This window comes from Polyodon spathula, chromosome 8 (genome assembly GCF_017654505.1).
Source record: "Polyodon spathula isolate WHYD16114869_AA chromosome 8, ASM1765450v1, whole genome shotgun sequence".
NCBI classification, from domain to species: Eukaryota; Metazoa; Chordata; class Actinopteri; order Acipenseriformes; family Polyodontidae; genus Polyodon; species Polyodon spathula.
The window spans coordinates 40,372,486-40,397,353 of NC_054541.1; the positions used below are offsets into that span (position 1 = coordinate 40,372,486).

Here is a 24,868-nt window from a genome sequence, read left to right on the forward strand (position 1 = left end):
TTAAAAGTGTACTCTTGTATTGTTTTCACTACGATTTATTTTGTTGGTTTAACGCATCTATGGTACCTGCTAATTCAAAACGACATTCAAATATTACATGTTTGTCTGGCTACAGAGGTCAACTGCAAATATGTTTTGATTCTAAGTTAATGTATAAAAAAGCTGTAAGCTCTGGGTATTTACTGCTAAAATGAACTGCTTGTTTTCATACCAAGTACCAGCAAGCTTGTGTCTTGAAATGTCCATTTGGATGTTTATATGCTTTGAAAATGCTAAACTAGTGTAAAACTAGTCATGCATGTTAAATGTCTACTACTGCCGAAGCAACCACTGGAACGCCAGTTGAACATGTATAAACCTTACTAACCTAAAAATTACTGCGTAACACTAGAACAGACAGATTTCCTTACTACCTAGAACTACCGCGCCAGTCATTTTAACTGGTACAGTTTTAAACAGCTTCTATAGCAAAGTAATTTTGGCACGGGCATGAATTGATCTTACTTGGCTGTTTGAGTGCACACTGACTATTGCATAGGTTCTTATCTTAAACACTACTATCTCACAACAGTGTGTGTGTGTGTGTGTGTGTGTGTGTGTGTGTGTGTGTGATATATATATATATATATATATATATATATATATATATATATATATATATATATATATATCTTTAAGAGTTTTAGTGGGGTTATTCTTGCCTCACACTAATAAGGCCAAGTCTCAGGCAGTAATTGTGTGTGCTGCTCTTATTCTTTAAATAATTTACATTAAATATGCAAGCAAATATTTTTAAATAGCATGTTTACACATATAACTGGGAATAAACTAAAATAAAAGAGTGTAGATAACATCTCCCTTTGTTTCAATTTGACAAATTAGCCAACACTACTCTGTTTTAAAGATCGCGTATCTCCAGTACAATTATTCAGAGAAAGTGGATTTGTATCTAAATATATTTCGGTGTTTCCCTTGTCTGGTGAAATAAAAAAAAAATAGAGATAGAAAATGAAATTCTAAATACTGAAATGTATTATTTTTCTCAATAACAGTCAGCGAAATTCAGTGCTTACCCGGCATATTAACACCCCACCTATGATTAGACAGCTGTCATATCTTTCACTTTCCCTTTGGCTACTCACTATCCTTCAATTTTAATGCAGAATACCGTGAACGGCCTCTGCTTATGATTGGACAGCTGTGTAAAACTTGGCAGATATTTGACTCTCCTATTGGTTAAACTTAGTCAGTACCTGCACCTGTCCCACCCAGCTAACTTATGATTAGGCTACCGCACAGACAATGCAGATATTCAATTGGTTGATCATATCGCAAAAGCCATTCAGAAACAGACTGCTGTGGCGCTTTTGTTGGAAAACGTGTTTAAAGCTTGCTTTATTTTCCCATGCTACGACCCACCAGAAATGTGTTCACGACCCATAATTTAAGAAAAGCTGTCGCGGGCACGACGGCCTGGCTTCAAGGGCACGACTTTGATGACCACTGTTCTACATGAAAATGAAAGACAAACTATGGGATAAAACTCAAAAGTTTTATTTATGAATATTATATCTAATGTTTGCATAGCAGAAACAACGTAATTATAATTTTTTTCGCATACTAACATAAAAAAGAAAATACAACACCACTTAGGGTATATCGGCTTCTGCTGTAGTCTGCCTGCTGTCTGTCTTCATACTGTATTGCTCTATTTGTTTATTTGTTGTATTTATTTACAACTTTCACTTCTCATACACTTGTAAGTCGCTTTGGATAAAGGCGTCAACTAAATAATATAAAAATAATAATAATTAGGCTGTGCAATGCTAACGCTTTGAGCGAAATATAATTCACACTCAACACCCTAAATAACAATCCACACAGATGTAACAAAAAAAGAAAATATAACTAAATTCCTGTTGTGTACAGGATTCGTGGTGCTTTTAAAAAAAAAAAAAAAAAAAAAAAAAAAAAAAAAAATCCAACAAGATGTACTGCATAAAGACATACTGCCGTTTCACATTGGGCACAGACATCAGAAGTTGTATTATTGTTGACCTATCTGGCGTGTGTACACTGAGTGCAGCTTTGTAGTATTACGATCACGTTTGTGCCGAAGCTTTGTGGCTAGTTCCAAAATGAAACAAAATTATATTTTCCTCGGACTGTGTGTCTCCGTTACACAATCTTTCCCTGAAAGACTGACAGCTCCCAGGTGAGTTGCTAGGTAAGTAGCCATCATGGATCTAATGTTGTACAAATCCAGCTCAGGCAAATATCTATCTGAAGCTGGACGTAACTTGTTGATCTCAAGTAAAACAAAATCTCAATATTTCTCGAAAAAAATTCTGTGACATCGTCCATAAAAAAAAAAAATTGTAATCCGCAGTTGTTTACATCCATCATGCTGTGCATATCAAAAAAGACGCGAGCTGCAAATAATTAGCATACAGCCACACCGTCCCACATTCCATGAAATACATAGTGAAGTGGCCTAGAGGTGGGAGAGGTGTGTGTCTTGAATACTGTATGTAAAGAAAAAAATTTGTTTCTTTTTTTATAAATAAATTATATATATATATAATTCCTATATATATATATATATATATATTATATATATTATTCAAGTATCCCTATGTCAAGCTTCGAGCATTTTTGATAACCACTGAAAACTTTTGACGACACAGAAAAAACTGCTGCTCAACATGTCTGTGTTATTTTACTTCAATATATGAAGTCTATTTAATTGAATAAATTTCAAAGTCAATAATGGACATGCGCGTGGGATTCACTAATGCAGAGTTACTTCAGTTATTTCAAAACAGTCAAATTCACCGGCATAGCGGTTCTAGTGTTAATGTGGAATCTAAAGACTAAACTGCAAATTGGTCTCAAAGACTGAATACATCTGAGGGAAATGATAAATGTCAAAAAACATTTTTAAAGAGTACAGTTAATTCTATTTTGGAATGTTACTCAGCTATTAATATTGTTAACTTTGCAAAAATCCTAAACTAATTTAACATCACCAGTAAATATTTGGCATCAAGGGGTACAACAAATTAGCACGACAGCTTTGGTTTAAACAATTAAAATGTATAGCTAAGCATACATGCTGTAGCTCTTTGGCCTGTTCATATTATCTGCAGTACAAACTGAGCATAAGTATATTCCTCTGCAATGCATATATCAGCTATCTACAGACTCAAAAGTTTGAACTCTTTTTTCTCAATCTTTGTTATAATAAAGACTTCTGTTATTCTATGTTTAAGTATTTTACTTTTCAGTTTTTATGTTTTAGCAATTTGAAAGCCTTTCTGTAGATGAATTAACTGGCTCTTTCTGGTATTGCCCAAGTACCTGTATGGAGATCAGTGTGAAGGCATCCGACAGCTGAACTGACTCACAGTGTGCACTGTATGCTTAGACCAGCTCGGGAGCTCATTACTGAAAACACAAAATGTAAACCTTTCCGGTGTTCTTTCAGTGTTTATGGGTTTTCTGTTTTTCGAGTGTTTGATCTGCGTATATTGGTTAAATATATAAACCTCAGTTAAAATCTAACCAAATCTCTCCACCACCTAGCTTACAGTATATTACAACACTATGTTCATGTAGGGAAACAAATGCCACAGCACTCCATACAGATTTCCAAGCAGTCTGAGGACTCACAGCAGGCGTCCATTATGCCACAGTCCATGTCGCAGGGGCAGTTACAGTCATCTCCCAACTCATCCCCACAGCAGCAACAGCAGGCCTCAGGCGTACAAGTGCCACACGAAGCTTGTGCCACTACAATGTTACAGAGGGCAAGGAACTCACAGAACAGGCAGGCCAGGATGCAGTGCACACAGCAGTCTGCGTCAGGACCCAGGAGGGAGAACAAGTAGTGCCAAAAACAGGGAAAGAAAAAGAAAATGCCGGTTAAAGTAATATAAAATACACACATGCAATGCAGTAATCCACCCCACTTGTCATCAAGAACTTTTCACATTGGCAGGAAAAAAAAATTATGATGATTTGACAACCCAACAATCAACCTGCAATTATGTCCTCTAAATTTCAAAAGAACCTCACTAATTTTTAAGAGGGAGCCTGTTGCAAGCAGTTTCTTAGGGGGATGAGGGTTAATTTCCAATTTCTTTTGAGGTACTTGAATAAAATATATACATCTTAGTTAGCCTTGATACATTTTTCATTCAGTCTCCCTTTTTCTTCTCGCAGGTCTCCAGCTGAAACTAAATCAGTTATTCCACAGATCCTTAAGCAACAGATTTTTTACTTCACGCACTCTGACACTGTTGAATCTTTCTGCCATATTTTGTAACTGTTGGCTCGCAGAGATGTGGTTGTCACAAGACATACTAATTTAAGACAGCTGCATGAGGACAAGTCTCATAAAAGAGAAGCAGAAAAAAATCTACTTGTTCCTAAATAAAACAGGTCTGTAAGAAGACAAAGAAAAAAAAAGAAAAAATATATCAACAGCAGAACAGTGCTTCAAAAGAATAAATTAGTTTTGGGACTGATTAGCACATTTTATAATAGAAAAATTATCATGCAAACGCATTGGCTGATCACATAAAACTGATTAATAATGTCCCGAATTTCAGCAAATTGATTCACTCTTCCTGATGTTTTTCCCCCTTTGTGATTTAACATTTAACCTGATTTTAGAAGTTGTACGTGTCTGGTTAGTGTTTTCACAAATTAGTTGTATTCCAATTCAAACGGAAAACTCAACATTTCATTCTTTTTCATTTTCTTTCATCCCTATTTCCACTTGGCTTCTTTGCAAGCTTTTTTTGTGCCTAGCGGGAACCTTGTAAGCTGTAAAAGGAGGCATAGTATGGGTTGATTTGCCCTAATACCCACTGTATCCAACAAGGGATAGAATGCTAAGCCAATAATTCAGCAAGCTTTCATGTTGCCCTGAGAGGTCATACATACAATGGTAAATGTGTTCACTTACAAAGATATTGACCTTGTCCATTTCTCTGTTTAAGCTAGCTATACTGGCAGAGTTCAGAACACTCAAAACAAATCTCCAGGCACTCCACCGTCTCACAGCAAGAATCAAAGAGGGCAAAATCACAATCGATGTGGCAGTTGAGGTCCTCAGCAGGAACAGCAGTCACAGCAGGTGTTACAGGATACATGCAGGCAGGAGGAGCAGACCTCCAGGAGGCCAAGGGTGAACTCAGCACACTGACATAAGAGACAGGCCAGAACCAAAGAAACACAGCAGTCTGACACAAACAAGAGACAAGGGTAAGCCAACAGAGGTCAATAGAAGTGGACAGAGAAGAGGGTCAACAGAATTCAAATGACAAATAAGCACAGAAACCTGGTTGTACAGAGAAGAGTAACATTTTGTTTTGGTTGTTTTGTTTTTTTTCACTCCGTAACACTTTGGGAACTCATTTTGGATGTACAATTATTTATTGATACTCATTTACATATTATCCAAATCACAGACTGTATTTCATGTTTTTGCAGAAACAGCCGTTCTTTCTGGCAGCTCCAAAAAGCTCACAAATGTTATCTGTAAACTATTTGGTTTTCAAAATGCGTCAGTCTGTTTGTCTTGAATTGTAAACTACTCTGTTTCACGTTTAGGATTTAAACTTCATTTTATAGGTTGTCTTGTTCATTTTCTACAGTTGTATTTAAGTATGGTATTGAAGTATTCCACATTGAAAGCTTTTGCGAGCGATCTGGCTCAAAGCCTTTCTTTTAAGGAATAAAAGAACCTTAAAAAAATGGTCTACCAGGAGTGTGTCTGCTTACTCATGCACTAGTTTGCTGGTTAACTAGCAATGTTATCAGGTGGGATGCATAGCCCTTAAAAGTATTTTCCACCTTTCATGTTAACACATGTGTAATTGAAATCCAGTTAACCTTCACACTGTCGTTTATCTGATCTCACATAAGGTAGGTCACAGAAAAGAAGGAAAAAAACGAGAGAAAATCAGTAAAAAAAAAAAGGATAAGATGACAAAAATGAATCCCATTTGTTAAATATATACTGTATAATTTATATATATATATACACACACACACACACACACACACACACAGTAGCAGCCCAGTTATCCGAACAACTTGGGGGACATAGAAATAGTTTGTGTGAATGAACATTTGAATGAACACAAGTTTACAAAAAAAATTTAAAAATCCAGCAATACATACAGGCACCTCCAAAATTATTGGCACCCTTGATAAGGATGAGCAAAAAAGGCTGTATAAAATAAACAAAGGTAATGAGCTAAAATTTGTGCTCAAATATGCGAAAACTATATTACTTCATACTAATACAATTGCTCAGAGAAAATGTTTATTTTTTAACAAGTAATTTTTTTTTTTCTCAAAAAAGATAGGTGTCAAAATTATTGGCACCCCTAATAAAATCAAACAAAATTAAATCTTCATTAACATTCTACTTTTTGATCTTCATAAATCAGGCAATGGGTGCAAAAAAAAAACAGCTAAAAAGCTAAAATATTCCACTTACCACTATTAGGGCAATAATTAAGAAGTTCAAAACCAGTGGGACAGTGGTAAATCTGCCTGGTAGAGGATGCAAGTGCATCTTGCCCCCACGTACAGTGAGGAAGATGGTTCGGGAGGCAAAAAAAAGAATCCAAGGGCCACAGTTGGAGAATTACAGAACTTGGTTGCATCTTGGGGTCACTAAGTCTCCAAATCTACAATTAGATGCCACCTCCATGCCAACAGCCTATTTGGAAGGGTTGCCAGAAAAAAAAAAGCCTTTAGTGAGAGCAAACAACAAATATAAGCGCCTGGAGTTTGCTAAACGTCATTGGCACTTGGATTGGAACTGGGTGCTATGGTTACATGAGACTAAAATAGAGCTCTTTGGCCACGCACACCAGTGGTGGGTTTGGCGTTGAAAGAAGGATGTGTATGCAGAAAATAACCTCATACCTACTGTAGAAATATGGTGGTGGATCTTTGATGTTATGGGCCTGTTTTTACTTCCACTGGTCCTGGGGTCCTTGTTAAGGTCAACTGCATCATGAACTCTACCAAGTACCAGGACATTTTACCCAAAAACCTGTTTGCCTCTGCCAGAAGGCTAAAACTTGGCTGCAAGTGGATCTTCCAGCAAGGCAATGACCCCTAGCACACATCAAAATCCACAAATGGTTAATCAACATTTTGCAATGGCCCTCTCAGTCTCTGGACTTGAATCCCATTGAAAACCTGTGGTTTGAATTGAAGAGGGCAGTCCATAAGCGCAGACCGAAGGATATCAAGGATCTAGAAAGATTCTGTATGGAGGAATGGTCTAACATCCCTTCCAATGTGTTCTCCAATATATAATATAGAAAAAGGCTCAGTGACGTTATCCTTGCAAGGGAAGGGTGCACAAAGTACTGAAAACAAGGGTGCCAATAATTGTGACACTTAATTTTTTTAAATGAATGTGTAATTTGAGAAATGTGTAATTTTGGTTGATTTCCTTGAATCATTAATAAAGTACAATATATTCCACATGTTGGAAAATTACAATATAGCTCATTACCTGTGGTGTTTATTTTATACAGCCTTTTTAGCTCATCTTTATCAAGGGAGCCAATAATTTTGGGAGGTGCCTGTATACACATATTGTACTCTAAAGGTTTATTTAAACATTTGTATTCTTCTTAGTGATACACTGAAGCATTTTCGGACTAAACTATTTATCTCTGATTTATTCGCACCGAGTTCTTTCCATGCTAAGCAAAGCTGCCCAAAGCTGTGTCTTTAAAAAAAAAAAAAATCTGTACAGCCATCCATCACTAGCTTTAAAACGCGTCCTATGGATGTAGCTGACTATGGAATAGCAATGCTTTCACTAAGCACTGGTCCTGAAATCGGAGTGCCCTTTTCCCTTATTTGCATGAACCACATGTACAAGCTTTTTCTCTTGTATTGTCTTGACATAGTCGCATGGTTCTTCGCAGTGCTGTAGCAGTGCTTGATTTCATGGTACTCAAATTTCTCAAGTTTTTGTTTTAGTTTGTGTGTCAGTAATTGTTGACTTTCCCACACCATACTCTTTAGCAAGTTGAACAAGCGCGTTCAGCCTTTTCCAACTTCAGTAATTTTTCAGCGGGAGTAAGTACTGTCCTTTTTTCAGCCATTTTGAATTTATCTGGAATACACTTGCAGTGCTGTTAATTAGGCGATTCAGATAAAAATGGTTTGAAGTAACTGGCTTCTACTATGTGTGTAATGTAATTTATTATAGAAATTCTACATCCCCTTTCAAAATTTTCACCTTTTGTTGCCTTATTTTAAAGTGCATTAAAATAGTTTTTTTTTTGTATCTACACATCCTACCCCACAACTTCCAAGTGAAAAAATTATTCTAGAAATGTGTAGAAAATTAATTAAAAATAAAAACTGAAATAGCTTGGTTGGATAAGTGTCCACCCTCCTTGTAACAGCAATCCTAAATTAGCTCAGCTGTAACCAATCTCCTTCAAAATCACACATCAAGTTAAGTGGCCTCCACCAGTGTTAAACTGTAGTGTTTCACATGATTTCAGGATAAATTCAGCAGTTCCTGTAGGTTCCCTCTGCTGGGTAGTGCATTTCAAAGCAAAGACTCAACCATGAGCACCAAGGCACTTTCAAAAGAAATCCGGGACAAAGTTGTTGAAAGGCACAGATCAGGGGATGGGTATAAAAAAAATATCAAAGGCCTTGACTATCCCTAGGAGCACGATCCAGACGATTATTAAAGAAGCGGAAGGTGTATGGCACCACCAAGACCCTGCCTAGATCAGGGTGTCCCTCCAAGCTGGATGACCAAACAAGAAGGAGACTGATCAGAGAGGCCACCAAGAGGTAACTTTGCAAGAGCTACAGCCTTTTATGGCCAACAGTGGTCAACGTGTGCATGTGACAACAATATCTCAAGCACTCCACAAATCAGGCCTGTATGGTAGTGTGGTAAGAAGGAAGCCATTACTCAAGAAAGCCTGCCTTGAATCCCGTTTGAAGTATGGTAAAAAACACTTCTGAGATTCTGTAGCCATGTGGTCTGACGAAACTAAAATTGAACTTTTTGGCATGCAAAGCACTATGTTTGGCGCACCCAACACAGTGCATCACCTGAAGAACACCATCCCTACTGTGAAGCATGGTGGTGGCAGCATCATATTTTGGGGATGTTTCTCATCAGCAGGGACAGGGACAAATGGGTGGACCAAAGTACAGAGAAGTCCTTGAGGAAAACCTGCTGCCCTCTGCAAGAAAGCTGAAACTGGGACGGAAGTTCACCTTTCAGCACGACAACGACCTAAAGCACACAGCCATCTATGCTCCCCAAGGAACTTGACAGAGATTGAACAGTTTTGTAAAGAAGAATGGTCAAACATTGCCAAATCTAGGTGTGCAAAGTTGGTAGAGACCTATCCAAACAGACTCACAGCTATAATTAATGCCAAAGGTGCTTCCACCAAGTATTAACTCAGGGGGGTGGAGACTTATCCAATTATGATCTTTCAGTTTTGTATTTTTAATATATAATTTTTTTCTCAATAAAAACGTTTTTCCCCTTAACAGTGTGGAGTATGGTGTGCAGATAAGTGGGGAAAAAATGCTCACTTAAATGCATGAAACAGACATTGACACAACAAAATGTGAAAAAAGTTCAAGGGGGTGTAGACTTTCTATAGGCACTAATATATATATATATATATATATATATATATATATATATATATATATATATATATATATATATATAATGTGGGGGCCAAAATACACTAATCCCTGGAGCCAGCACTACACTACAGCCATCAACACCAGGTAGACACATATCTACATCAGATGAAAGGAAATGCTGATGGATTAGTTGGTGCTTATATTAGTGAGGGCCAAGTCCAATATCAGCATGAAGTTTTAACACCTACTCTCATGTAATGGAAATCATGAAGATTTGGATACATACACTACCGGTCAAAAGTTTTAGAACACCTCCATTTTTCCAGTTTTTATTGAAATTTACGCAGTATAATGTCTCAATGTAAAATGAAATTAAAGCACAGAACAAATAAACAATTGGAGATAAAAAAATAAATCATGGAATCGTTTTATTTAACAAAATTTAATCTACATTTTCTACTCAAAAGTAGCCACCTTTTGCAGATATAACAGCCGAACACACTCGTGGCATTCCTTCTACAATGGAAATCAAATATATATATATATATATATATATATATATATATATATATATATATATATATATATATATATATAAGTTCTTCCCAACACTGTTGCAGAAGTTCCCAAAAATGTGTTGCACTTGTAGGTTGCTTTGCTTTCACCCTTCTGTCCAGTTCATCCCAAACCAGCTCGATGGGGTTTAAGTCTGGAGACTGTGCTGGCCATTCCATGATTTGAAGCCTACCATCTTGTTCTTTTCTTCTAAGGTAGTTCTGACATAGCCTGGAGGTATGTTTTGGGTCATTATCTTGCTGTAGGATGAACCCCTGACCAACTAGGCGTATACCAGAGGGTATTGCATGGCGCTGCAAAATGCTGTGGTAGCCGTTTTGGTACAGGGTGCCACTCACTCTGTGCAAGTCACCGACTCTGGATCCAGCAAAAGAGCCCCAGACCATCACGCTTCCTCCTCCATGTTTGACAGTTGGTGTCATACACCGAGGAACCATCCTTTCGCCTACTCGACGACGTACAAAAACCCTGCGCGATGAACCGAAGATTTCAAATTTTGATTCATCGGTCCATAAGACCTTCTTCCAGTCTTCAGTAGTCCACTGGCAGAGTTTCATGGCCCAGGCAAGCCCCTTTTTCTTATTTTACCATCTTTGCAATGTATTTCCAACTGCCACTCGACCTGTCAAACCTGCAGCTCGAAGTCTTCCCTTCACAGTTGAAACTGAGACTTGCTTACTTCGACCAGTGTTAAGCTTTGCTTGAAGCTGTCGTCCTGGGAGCTGCCTATCACGCAAGCTGTTGACTCTCAGAAACTTATCTTCTGATTCTGTTGTGGCTTTGGGTCTGCCAGACCTCTTCCTGTCAGAGTTTTCTCCAGTTTCCAAGTGCCTTTTGATGGTGTAGGAAACTGTACTCACTGACACCTTGGCTTTCTTTGCAATTTCTCTAAGGAAAGACCTACACTTTTAAGGGTTATAATGGTCTGTCTGTCTTCATTTGTTAATTGCCTTTTTCTCGCCATTATGATAGCAATATACTACTTCCTGCAGTACAGTACTGTCCAAATAATGCTTAAGAGGGTGTAGTAACACAGTCTGTTCCAACACTCCTTTTATACAGACAGAGGGTTTGTAAGTAATAAACAAAGGTTGGGACACCAGTAGGAATTGTTAACATCAACTTTCAAGGCTTAATTTACTTCCATTGCTGCAGAACAGCTGTAAGTTGCTAACCCATTACTTGTTCCCTGAAAAAGGCCTTTTTGTATAATTCTGAAATGTACATTATTTTTCAGTTTTTGATAACCTAAACTCTAACCTCTGGCAGTTTACCGCTTACCTTTGTACCATTTCAGGTTATTCACTGGCTATGCTTAAATTTCAATAAATATTGGGGGTGTTCTAAAACTTTTGACTGGTAGTGTATGTCCAGTGACTACTGTGAATAGTGCAGCTGGCAATGAGGGAAAGACAGCCTGGACAGATAGCTGACAGGAGTAAATAGACCCCATTGGGGCTGGCAGGAGTTAGGCACCCTAGCTGGCAGTATTCCACTCTGTTTTCAAATGGAACAGGACACACCCACCAAAAGCTTCGAAGAAATTAGAGAAAAATACCCCTAGAGTTTGTGAGAGCAGGGGCGGAACATGACTCAAGGTTTGACAATACAGTTAGTGACTCAGGAAAGGAAACGGATATGAAAACAAAGAATACTTTTAAAGGACTAGCTCAAGATCTGTAGTTAGCAGACATGGAGCTTTAGGTTTGTGTCTGTGGCTGGAGCAAAGTGACAATGTTTAGGGGTTTGAAGATTCATCAAGGGAGAATGAAATGCTTGAGGGAGAAGGGACAATGGCCTCACTTTTTTTTCACATAGTCAAGTCAGTTGAATGAAATCCAGCGACAGGAAGCAAACTAGTTTGCAGGATATCAGCACCCCTGTCATAGATGAGTGGAGGACCTGCATGAAAACAACTAGTGATGAACCTAATGAACCCGGTCAGATGAACCAGTGCAAGAGAGAAAAGAACCTCAATGGGCACAAGCCTGGAGTTAAATGGCCAAGAGCTTCTGAGAAAACAGTGTGGGACACAGTAAACACAGATCTCTAGTATGCGTTGGAAAGCTATAGTATACCATCTATGCATATGGAAGCGAGAAGTTTGGAGTTGAAAAAAGAAAAGGAGAAAGTACAAGCTATTCCTGTAAAGTCTAGACGGCAGCAGGAGATTGATCGCTTAAAGGAGGCAGCTGAGGAAGCAATGGAGGAGAGTAGAACAAAGTCAGAAGGAGGCATTCAATCTATTACAAAGGGTCATAAAAGATAAGCTTGCAACATTGTGCACAGCTGAGCGCCTATGGAAATGCTACAAAAAGGAGCGTGCGAGAACTAACTTTTATAAAGACCCATTCAAATTTGCAAAGAGAGCTGGAGAGATATCTCAAGGAAACATACACAGATTAAAAAAGACAGGTGCCTATGCCGATTCCTTCAGACATTCCACCTATCAATTCACCATAATACCAAATGGAGGACTGCACACACAAGTAGAAAGAAGTAGAGCAAGCTGTGAAAAAGGCAATGGCGTCATCATCTCCTGGGCCTAATGGAGTTCTGTACAGAGTGTACAAGAGTGTGGAATCCTGTGGAAATTGATGAAAGTAGCATGGGAAAAACAGGTTGTACCAAGAGCATGGCGCCAAGCAGATGGGGTCTTTATATCCAAAGAAAAAGATTCTACAAATATCGGTCAGTTTCACCCCATTTCCCTGTTAAGCGTGGAAGGCAAGATTTTCTTCAGCACTGTTGCTCAGAGATTGTCAGCTTACCTACTGAAGAACTGCTTCATTGACACTTAAGTACAGAAAGCCAGTATTCCAGGTTTCGTAGGATGCTTAGAGCACATCAGTGTGATCTGGCAGCATATTCAAACAGCCAAAAAGGAGAGGAAGGAGCTCCATGTGACATTCCTGGATTTCGGTATCACCACATCAACTTCTTCGGGCAGCATTTGATTTTTTTAGTGTACCGAGGACAATAAAACTTAGTGAAAGCCTACTTCGAATATTTGCAATTTTGTTTTACAGTTTCAGAATTCACCACTACATGGCAATGTCTACAAATTGGAATAATGGCAGGATGCACCATTTCTCCACTGGCTTTTACCATGGCAATGGAAGTAATTACTAGGGCGTCAAAATGGGTAGTGGGAGGAGATTGCTTGGCTTCTTGAATGTGACCGACACTAATTAGAGCATACATGGATAACATGACAATCATGACTGCAACAGTAGCCTGCAATAATCGGCATTGGGCAAACTATCAATAACATTGAACGGTACCAAATGCAATTCAAGCCCACTAAGTCAAGGAGCATCTCTATAATTAGAGGTAAAGTAGTGGATAAGAAGTTTTACATTAACGGCGAGGCAATACCAACAGTGGCCGAGATGCCTGTGAAAAGTCTTGGGTGATGGTAAGATGGGGACCTAAAGGACACAGTTCATGTGGGAGAAGTGAGGCAACAAGCAGTGCAAGGGTTGAAGAGCACAGGCAGCAGCTCTTTACTGAGCTCTTTACTCTGATGCTTTCACTTTGGTCTACTGCCAAGTCTACTCACTGTACATGAGGTTTCCTTAACAACAGTAGAGAAGCTGGAAGCTTAAACAGTTAATGTCAATACATCAGGAAATGGTTCCACGAGTTCCATGCTGCCTGAGCAGACTGGGACTTTAAAGGGATGCTGCAGCTGCCAGTCTCAGCTCTAACTGAGGAATTTAAGTGTGCTAAGATTCAACTGGAAATTACATTGGTAGAGTCACAAGATGAATGTGAGAGGGAGGCAGTACCTGTGTTGAAAACTGGAAGAAAGTGGGTGGCAAAAGACGCTGTGGAAGATGCAAAGTCTGCCCTTTGAATCTGTAATATCAGGGGGCAAGCACAGCGTGGAAGAGGAGGCCTTGGTCTCAGTTCAGCTCCTCCTACATGGCACAAAGCAGCCCCAGCTCAAAGGAGAAAGACAGTAATCAACAAGGTGCAAAAGCACGAAAGGATGAGGTGCGTAAAGGCAGTTTCCCAGGCCAAGCAGGGAGAACGGATGAGATGGGAAAGTGGAACACCACAAGATCGGCCGACGAGATCTATGGACAATGAAACAGAGCAGGATCAGTTTCCTCATCAGGGCAACATATGATGTTCTCCCATCACCACAGAACCTTAATCTATGGGTAGAAGAGGATCTGTGGTGTCCTTTGTGTTCATCACCAGCTAGATTTAAGGCACATTTTGACAGGATGTAAGGCGAGTCTTAGCCAAGGACGGTTTACTTGGCGCCATGACCAGGTGCTGCGATGTTTGGCCACCAATTCCAGCAATAAATGACACATGAAAAATAACATTTCTCCTTCCAGGGAAGCAACCGCCAAGAAAAGGTATTAAAATCAAAACTCGTCTAGGACAACTGGAAGCTGCTAGAGACTGCAAAATACTGGAGATGTTGGACAACAGCTTATTTTCCCACCACTAACCTTTGACACAATATTGTATTGTGGTCTAGATCAGCACGCAGAGGCAATCTCTTAATTATTGAATTAGTTCCTAATTAAATATTCTGTAATTAAACTGGACAGATAGAGAGGCTTTACGTCTTTTAAAAGACTTAACTGCACTCATTTACAACTAGTGTAGTGTCTTATGTAAATAACACAGGGATGTCAATGTTCTATAAAATAATCAGTCAAATAACATTATACAACATATTAACCTATTTACTGCCAAGCATGCATCTCTGTGCAAAGTTTGGTTCACTCGGCATGGTTCCGTACTTTTTAAAAGGTTTTAAAAGGGACCTGAGCCTCAACACAAACACAGCCAATGGTGTATCCAGGAAAACAGTGCAGGCAATCTAGCATAACTAGTGCCTGTAAAAGGGTATTGTTATTATCCCACATTGCCCCCTCAGCAATAATGTAAGTGTGCTTTCTGAATACAAGCCAAAGGAAACATCACCTCTTTTTTCTTCTTCTGTGGGCCAAAACAATCCTTCCTCTCAACTCTGTTCAAACACAACGTTACTCTGCACATGGGACAATAAACTGATAATTTATTACTTCCTGCATTTTGCTTTAGACCTCTCTAGTTATATTTCTTTTTAATAGTTTACCACAATACAGTTTTTAATTAAGTGATTTAGGCAACGCTTGTTAATTATTGGCACATTCCTACTTTATTTTGAAAGTTATTTCCTTTCACAGTTAAAAATAACAATACAGTTTAATTTATTGGTTAAAATATGTAGTTTTATTTATTTTACAATTTTTTTTCTAATCATAGGTAAATTACCAAAATATGGCATTTATTTACTTTCTCATTTGAAATGCAACATATTTGTTTTAGATAAAACATTGTTTATTTTTTCCTGTTTTTGATCCAAATTGATGTTACTATGCTATTTCTCAGTTTTTCTACACTTGTGAATCATATTCAATTATGTTGCCTCATTTATAACTACATAGATAATTCAAAATTAGCAGCCACACACCATATAATCTAAAACTCAGTTAATATAACAAATTACCACAGCAAAATATGCATATAGGTAAGGTTTCTCTTTATATGTATATAAAAAAGGCAAAACAACAACACAGCACCACAACCAGTTCAGGGTATATATTTTCATAAAGAACAGGTGTGTGTGTGTGTGTGTGTGTGTGTGTGTGTGTGTGTATTTATTAGTATTTTGTGTAGCTGAGGTTTAAATAATTGAATAGCATTAAATAACACCAGGATGTAACATAGTGTGTGATTTAAGGCAGATTGAAGGACTCGTCCCACAGTCCTTTTTGCAATCCTCAAAACAAAAATTGCTTAAATAATCTTTTGTTGTTTAGCTCTAAGCTATACAGTAAATGCATTTTGAAAAATACGCAAGCCATTTTTTTACTGCATCTATTGCAACAGTATATTCCAAAAAATAAACAAACCCTCTTTGTTGTAAAATACACAATAAACTCTTCTGTATACAACCAGAAAATAACTTGTTAAAAGGAAAAAAATACAAGTACAGAAAAAAGGGGAAATGGAAAGATACACGAAATGGAAATTCAATTTTCACTGCCTTTCCTCAACTAATTATTAAATGAATGACTCCATGAATTTACCAAGAAACTTTTTTGAACCATCAAATCATGTTAAAAATAACCAGTTTTAATACTAAGACATGACAGGCATCTCCATCACCTGCCCTCATTATAAGCTTACACCTTCATGACTAACAACAACAATCCTCTTAAAATCACCTTCATTATAACTCAGATCTCATTATAAAATGCTGGGTTCCCAAGGATAGTGCTAAAAGAAAGGAAAAGTGTATAAATAATGAAGGAGCCACTTGATCCAGTTTCAAAGTTATTCATCCTAATCATGAATATTAAACAAATTCTCTGGTAAAGGTGTTTTATGTTTTAAGTTCAAATGCAGTACAACTATTTTCCTCACTGGTTTATATTGTTATGCTTTTTTTTTTTTTTTAATACTTCAATTGAATATTTATTTTTTGATTATTATTATTATTTATTTTTTAATGTGGAAAATCTAACTTCATGGTGTATTAAGCGGTACTTTCAAAGAAATATAAAATTAAATATAATAGACTTAAACAGAAATATGAGAAAGGGGAGGTAGGGAGTGGGGGCCAACATTAATTGGGGTCTAATAATTGATCTAAACTAAACTGTGGTGGATCTAATTTATGCCAGTTTAAAACATACAATTAGGGCTTTTTGTCTTATAAATCAGACATTTAATAGGCTACATATACAATGATAATAGAGGTAGCACACTGACTGTAGCGCTGCTTACTGAAAAAAAGTGCATTTCCATAAATCTAGAAAACTGTAGTACAACAACATAAAAATCCTAAAAAAAAAAAAAAAAGGACATCTCATGCTAGGTGCCATAAATTGTAAACCTAGCCATAGTTCACTTCTAAATCTTTAGTGTATTTCTGTGTGTAAAAAACTTCAGAGAAAGTCTTCTTACTCTTGATTTAAATGATGGCAGTATTTAGATGTGCCACCATTTAGATCAATTATATACGTAGCCCTAGTATCTTTAATTCTCGGATCCACAGATTTTGTGTGCGGAATCCGACTGCTAACGAGTGTCTAGAGTTTCCCCACATACCTTCCGGGGATGATCCGGGCTTTTCAGAGTTTATGGAGCTGACTTTGCTCTTTTTGCTACTATTGCTGCTCACAGACAGGCTGGACTGTAGTTTTCTGTGCATTTTCTGGGAAACAGGAGCCGAGAGTTTTCTGTGGTCTGCACTTGCATATGTGACCCCGTTGTGAACTCCATTTTCATCACTCAGACCTGCGTGGCCATTTTGCAGCTTGCCAGTTTTTTCCTCACTCTGTTCCAGTGCTGAAGCAATTGGCTGAGGCAGGGCTTGAGGTTGGGCTGAAGAAGAAGAAACACAAAAAGTTTAGATAATGTTATAATCAAATTATCAAGACTGTTTTTAAAACAATTGAAGCCCTTTAAAATAGCACTGCTGTTTAAGATTCATAATTGCCGTTTTGGCTGCTGACCAGATTAAAAGATCAAGATTGTACAGAAACATATCTATACAGTATATACATATAACCAATATGTTTTGTCACACTCCCCTGTTAAATAACAAATATTCCTGAAAAATAATTATACTTTTTTAAATATATACTATTCTAATCACATATAGCTTTCAGAAAAAAAAAAAAAAAAAAAAATTAAGTTTGCATGGAAGAAAACTATAATAATTATTATTATTCAAACTCGTGGCTTTTGTGATCAATGACTACATTTTTGTTGTTCTGCATCATCCCTGAACACAAGTTTATCAGTTTGGAAATTCAAAACTGAGCTAACATTTGTCATTACTTGGATGTATATTAAAAGGTGTCAGATTTGTATATATAGAAAAAACTTTTACTTGTCCTTTTAAAATAGAGGTAATAGTTGAGCTGGTAAATTATGAACAAGATTCAATTCCATCTCTCACTTAATCATTGGATTTTGATTATCTTTTGAAAATCAATATGATCTCATGTCTTTTTAGCATGTGCTATGGCAGGGAATTACATCTCTGCTATACTCTTTTTCAATGATTAGTTGAACATAAAAGAAAACATCTAAACACCTCTCGCTTAAAATGTTTCAATAAGGTTTTGTTAACAAATTCATGCATTTCACTAATATTTTTATTTAAAAAAAACCACATATTAAAAGCTATGCATATCACACCTGGAACACGGTGTTCTTATGAAACTATCTGTTGTCTTACTTGGCATTTTACAATATATTTATTCAAAGCAATCATTCTTTAAAGTACATGATCACTGTCTCAGTAGTCTTTGTTCACATGTATAACCAACAATCGTATGAGAACGTAGATTGCATTTGCACTTGTACTGCATTCAGGTGTATTAGAGAAACCCTCCTCCTCCAGCTAATGATGCAGTCCTTTCACACTGCCTTACCGCAGCTCTTATTCTTCCAATCTTTACATGTGACAGCTCTGAAAAGCCAACCACAGACCATCTGATAAAATGGAACAGTGGCATTTTCAGAAGTGAAACTTGTGCACATTCAGCTCTACTGGGAACCCAATGTTACGTTCCATCTGCATTATAAAAGATACAATGGAACATATATGATGTGAGTCCTTCTGAATTATTCATTTTTTTTTTTGTATATTGAAGGGTTTTTTTTTTTTTTTTTTTTTTTTACAAGCTCTGCATTTTGCAGTGCATCATACACAGTATCAGGTAAGTACAGCATTTAACAGATCTATATTTATGAAAGTGACATTTTGCAAGATACCTGAACTTTCTGAATACATTACATCACACTACATAGTTGTGTCTATCACCACATGCCATTATTGAATTAAATCTAGCCCCACCACTTTAGCAAGGCGTTACACAGGATGCATCTGATAAGCACGCATATTTTATCCTAAAAATAGCTTTGCAAATCTTTCTCTAAAAGCCTTTGACCTGTACATTTGACCACAGTTTAAATGTTTCAAATTACTCCTCTGTTCAAGTCCTTTTTCTGTTATATAAATTTAAAATAGCTAATTCCACATATTTACATTTAAATAATGTATTAAAATGATTGTGTTTTTTTAAAACATACCATACTATAAAACAGGGGTTCCCAAACTGTGGTCCGAAGGAGCAATGACATTCTATGAAAAATAAAGTGTAGCAAGGGAGTAGAAATTCACAAATCAGAGCTAACAGATTGCCTATCTGACAATAGGGCAGTGTTAAGGTCATATGATCGCTCTGCTGGCAGATGTAAACCTTGTGTTCAGTATTAATAAAACTTACAGTATGCCGAATCTGCTACCAAAGAATACGTTTTGCAAAGTATAAAAGAACAAAAAAGGCAGCTACAGGAGTTTGAATGCATTTGCACCATGAGCTCAGTTTTGAGGTGGTGGAATGGGCTTTTACTTTTGTAGAAACATTTTCATACTAACTTTTGTACTTGATAACATTCATTTAAACATTTCATTTGATGCCTATGATGAATACGTTTCTGTGACTAATTAGCTATTAACATTTAAAATAGAGTACTTCGATGTATGTTTCAATATTAACTAAATCAAGTTATTAATCAAACCGATAAGTACTGTTACATAACAGCAATTGATTTATTAAAATGTTTGGATATACTTCATTTTATTGATTACTGTCTTGTTCACAGTCATCTTGAAATAAAGCTAGAATGTTTTGCTGGAAAATAAAATAAACCAAATTTCGCTGCAGATGGATTTATTTTCATAAGTGTTCTTTTGGGTAAGCTCTGATTTTTTGGGGGGAGGGGTGTTGATGAATGTGAGTTTGAATTTTGAATTTGGTTGTACAGACTCGAGGCAAAAAAAGTAACTTATGCAAGGCTCTCGTTTCCTTCTGTAGTGTGCGCATTCATATTTTCTGTGCTTGACAGTTCAGCTTGAGAGGTAACGTATGGACGTTTTAGTTACACAGTGTTCAGAAATTAGGATTTAAGAGTCATGTTTTTTGTGCACATTGTACTGGTTTTACTCAAAAGTGATTCCTGTTCAGGTATTTATGAATGGGAATAATGCATTTTCTTGTTTGATGACCATGAAAAATAACTGTATTTCTAAAATTTTTAATTATACAAAGATACCTAATTTAAAGGTTTGATAAACATCTGTTTAGTTTTTGCAATTTATATTATTTACTAAAATGAAAATGTTTCAAAAAAATGTATTTTCACTCAGTGCATGTTCTGTGTGATTTCCATCTTTCACAATATTTATTCAAATCAATAAAGGTCCGTTTAGATTAGGTTTACTTATACTGTTACAGGTTTAAACATCTAACATGTTTTTAATTTGACATTTTCCGAAGGAGTGCTAAGTGGGCCACAGTGCCTAATGCAGCTGAACAGGTAAAAATGTTTGGGAACCCCTGCTATAAAAGACAAAATAAAAAACTTGATCTGAACTGTGATTTGATCCAAAGCAGGAATCACAACCACCACTGTAATTCCACGTGACTGTCACTGGTTCGTGGAGTGTGTGTGTGTGCCTGGAAGAAATCAGATGCGACGCAAAGCCGGACACGCGTTGCTAAGCGACCAGCTAAGCAGGAGGCTCGCCCTGCGCTAAGCTGATCGGGAGTTCCGGATTGGCTTGGGGGCGTGCCCGGGGAAGCTCAGGGTGATTGCAATGCCACTGACTCACAGACGTGAGTTTGTTGACATCAAGGACGTGAACGTCCGCTCTGGAGGAGCTACTACCACGGAACCCTTTAACTGCAAGACGGTGTCTGTGAAGGCGAATGCCCAGCCAGGACTGTTGGAACGGCCTGGAGTCACTGGGAGGCCAGGACTTCGGAAGCAACAGAACAGAAGTAGGTCAGCTTAGAGGATGTGGATCCCAAAACATTATAGAGAGGGTTACCGTAGAGCAGTAGGTTCAGTAAGCAGGACATTCCTTTTAGTGGGACCAGCACTCGTCATTTTGTGTGGCAAACTTTTATTTTTAGCTGTTTTGTTTTGGTTTCTTTATTAAATGTGACACTAGGGTTACCATTGTTGGTACCCTAGTGTCAGTACACTAGAAGTGGCTTATCAACACCAGTGCTCCGTCTGTGTCAGTATTTTCCAGTGACTACAAACACATGCAACACATTCCGATGCTTAATGTTCATATTAGTATTTATTAAACCATGTCATAATATCTTTATCTTTATATAGCGCCTTTCATAGTGGACCACCATCACAAAGCACTTTACAAAGGTAGGCTGTGAACTGTGCATTATATGCAGAGTCACTTACAACAGGACATTGATTTAACATCTCATCCGCAGGACGTAGCACAAAGAGGTTAAGTGACTTGCTCAGGGGCAGACAGTGAGTCAGTCATTGGGGTAGGTGGGATTTGAAGCTCTGACCTTCTGGTTACAAGCCCTGGACTTTAACTGTAACAACCACTGGACCACACTGCCTCCTTAAACTGTAAACATCCCTAAACCAAGTCATGTGTAGTATGAGACAAGAAAATAAGATTCTAATCGTAAGTACAATGGTAGATTACTGAAACTGAATTTTAAATTGCAGTACAGCTACAATGTTAACCGTATCCATGTCAAACACAAAATGCAAATTTGATATTTTACATCTTCCGAGGAAGATCTCAATGCCAACTTTTATATTTGGAGATTTTAAAACACTACTTGCATGTATAAAGCTTATTATCCTCTTTGGAAGCTCCATTATTTAAAGCAGATGTCTTTTTGAGTTTCAAGACCACCTGCAAACCTCCATGTATTCATTTGCTGTCTGCATGCCTAACCATTTACTAATTTAACAAACCGTTTTAAGTCAATATCCTGAACGAAGCGTGCAGCACACTCCTTGACCAGCACAGCAGAAGCCACACAAACCTTTTGCTACATCACCTGCAACCCAGGAAAACAAAGCTTGAAAATTAAAAATGGCCTCCTGCATTTAAATTATGGAAATTACAGCGAGAGTAATTTTATGCTCAGCTGCTCCGGCCACAAGTTTTATTTAGACAGACGGATAGATTTTTTTGAAGATACTAATGGATATTTTATTTACTTATTTATTTATAAACTATGAAAAAACCCACATTGGTACTCTAATACTGCATTTTGAAAGCCATTTTAAAACACACACATTAGACATTTTTACAATCATCCCCAGGAACTGAATGTTTAATTAAAAATTGTACATCTGAATGACACAAGAAAAAAATATATATATAGATAAAATCATTCATCACCACAGGGGACAGAAACATCGGTGTAACTGATTAAGAACTCGACTAAAAGAAAGAGCTGGTGCTAGCAGCACTGAGATATTGACTGCAGTAGTGCTAAAGGGATATGAAAAATATGTTTTAAAGAATGCTTCAATTCTTTAAAACAATTTTTTTTTTTTTAACTTTCTAGAAGACATTTCCTTGCTACTGTTTAAAAGACGACAAAACTATAAAAATGAATCACTGGTTCACAAAATGTGTCTCCAGGTTTACAGAGGTTTCAGAACCATGCTGTGTAAAGGAGAAACAAAAATAGGCTGGCAGCAAACAATTCCCTTTCCTGTTCTGGCAAGTCAAGAAAATATAAATAGCTATATGGAAACCACTACATAACCCTCACAACATGCTTTCTAAATAACCTTACAAATGTCCTAAATATTCCAGTAAACAACAGCTATCAAGATATTATCCAAATCTGGATCCAATTAACTTTTTGGCACCATTATCCAGATAGAGAATTTATTGTACAGTCTTACTAATGTGGCAAGGTGGGGGAATGGAGAGAAAAGTGCATATGTATGCACGGGTGAGTTGTGGTTGGCAGGGAAAAAGCAATCCTGCCTTAACTAGTCCTTACCTGGAATGTTGTTGAGGTATAAATCGGGTAATTGGCAATCAATCAAGCCTCAGCCACATGGCACACAAGTTGGCCTTTGTTCCCAGTATGAAGAGGTGTTGGAGTAGAGAGGCTGTCTGTGTGAAACCTGGATGATAAGTGTGCAGCATGAGAAGAGACATGTGTGGTCAAAGTAAATTTAAAGGTACTGTGTGAACCTTGGTGTGTAATAAGTGTTTTTTGTTGAACCGCGAAACAACTTAGGGAGTTAGTGTTTTGTTTTATTATTTTGTGAATAATAAAATTGCACACAAGTGCTAAAAACTTACAGTTTCTATGTCTGGGTCACTGAGTGCAAACCAGCACTAGCCAGTGCTATATCACACTAAATAGAATAACTTTAGACAGTGGCAAATTGTCCATTACCTAATTTTACAATTTGGGATCTGCAATAACACAAACTAATATTTGTGTGGTTCTGAGGCAATTGCTGTAGTTCTACCTGTAGCAGAACCTACTTAAACTTTTGCAGCTTTACTCCCTAATCCACATACTTTACAGACAAAATAAACACAGTTTTTCACCATTCACCACAACCTGCCAACTTATGTTTTGTTTCAGCTCCTCCACCTGAAATGTACTTTATTTATTGGCCTTCGTTTCAAGGCAACAAAGGTGCCAAGGAAAGCTTTTTTTTTGTTTGTTTGTTTCAAAGAGATCGATCAAGCTCAGAGAATTACATGATAAATTAATGAAATTCAATGCTGTAGAGAACATTGGCAGCCTGTTCTACTTGTCGCAAAGTTTTTCTCTCAATCATTACATCACATACATACATTGGTATCAGCTGCTGTAGAGTCATATCTTTAAAACTTCACAGCAAACATAGCTAACGTTTCTTCAAAGAAGACCTATGGGTCGAAACGTGTTCGCTATGAAATTTTAAAAGATCTGAAATAAAGACTATTGCTTTTATTTAACTCTATGTGGATATGTACTTGATTTGAACAGCAGTTGCTGTCTTTTTCCCCTTTCGCTGTAGTTGTCCACTGGAGGACATTTTTGCATGAATTAGTGCTGGGAGGAACACAGGATTTTCATGTTCGGATATTCACTCAATTTAAATATTTGTTCATTTTTGAAAAAGTAATAAAAGCCATTATATTGCTCTGAAAGCATTCAGAGACAGCACAGAAGCACGGGCAGGGGGGCGTGGCAGTGGCCCGTGTGTGTGCCTTTATTTTACAGCATGACGTTACAATATGTAACACGTTAAAACATATCCCAGGAGTAAAGAATAAGTTGTGTAGGACTTGCTTTATCCCAGTGAATTAACTACAAAGCAAAAGGATGCCAAATAGCAATTCAAGTTAAACATTGTTTTGTTTTTTCCAGAAATAAATAGTACATAAAGTTGACAACAAACTATTTCATTTTTTTCATTCCTTGCCATTGTCATTTCTTCACAGTAACCAGCAGCCAGACACATTTTCATAAAGTACAGTAGTAACATAAGGTTTACTTGTGCCTTTTTGTAGCTGAACAAGCAAACAAAAACTGAAACTTAACGTTAAACACTTCAAATGTGGAAATGGCGTTGTATAGTGAAGGGGAAAAAACCCACCAGTTTGGTTCTCATTTATTACATTCTACATAACTGAAGGTCACAACAAAATATATAGATAGATCTATCTAATATACAGTCTATACAAAAATCATCTTTAAATCTGTTTAAGTTAGGCATT

At 37.2% G+C, this 24,868-nt stretch overlaps 1 protein-coding gene across 3 annotated transcripts in view; it reads right to left on the bottom strand.

Annotated features, from left to right (window-relative positions):
* Positions 1 to 24,868, bottom strand: part of LOC121319954 (myoD family inhibitor domain-containing protein-like) — a 146,771-nt gene that overhangs the window by 98,035 nt on the left and 23,868 nt on the right. For 2 of the 3 annotated variants that reach the window (XM_041257954.1, XM_041257956.1), the window contains 2 exons: positions 17,383 to 17,658; positions 2,746 to 3,858 (listed from right to left, as the gene is read on the bottom strand). In XM_041257954.1, the coding sequence (XP_041113888.1) occupies positions 3,611 to 3,858; positions 17,383 to 17,658 (524 nt within the window). In that variant the 3' untranslated portion in view covers positions 2,746 to 3,610. Of the gene's footprint in view, positions 1 to 2,745; positions 3,859 to 17,382; positions 17,659 to 24,868 lie in introns of those variants that run through there. The other variant, XM_041257955.1, reaches the window with a different exon arrangement.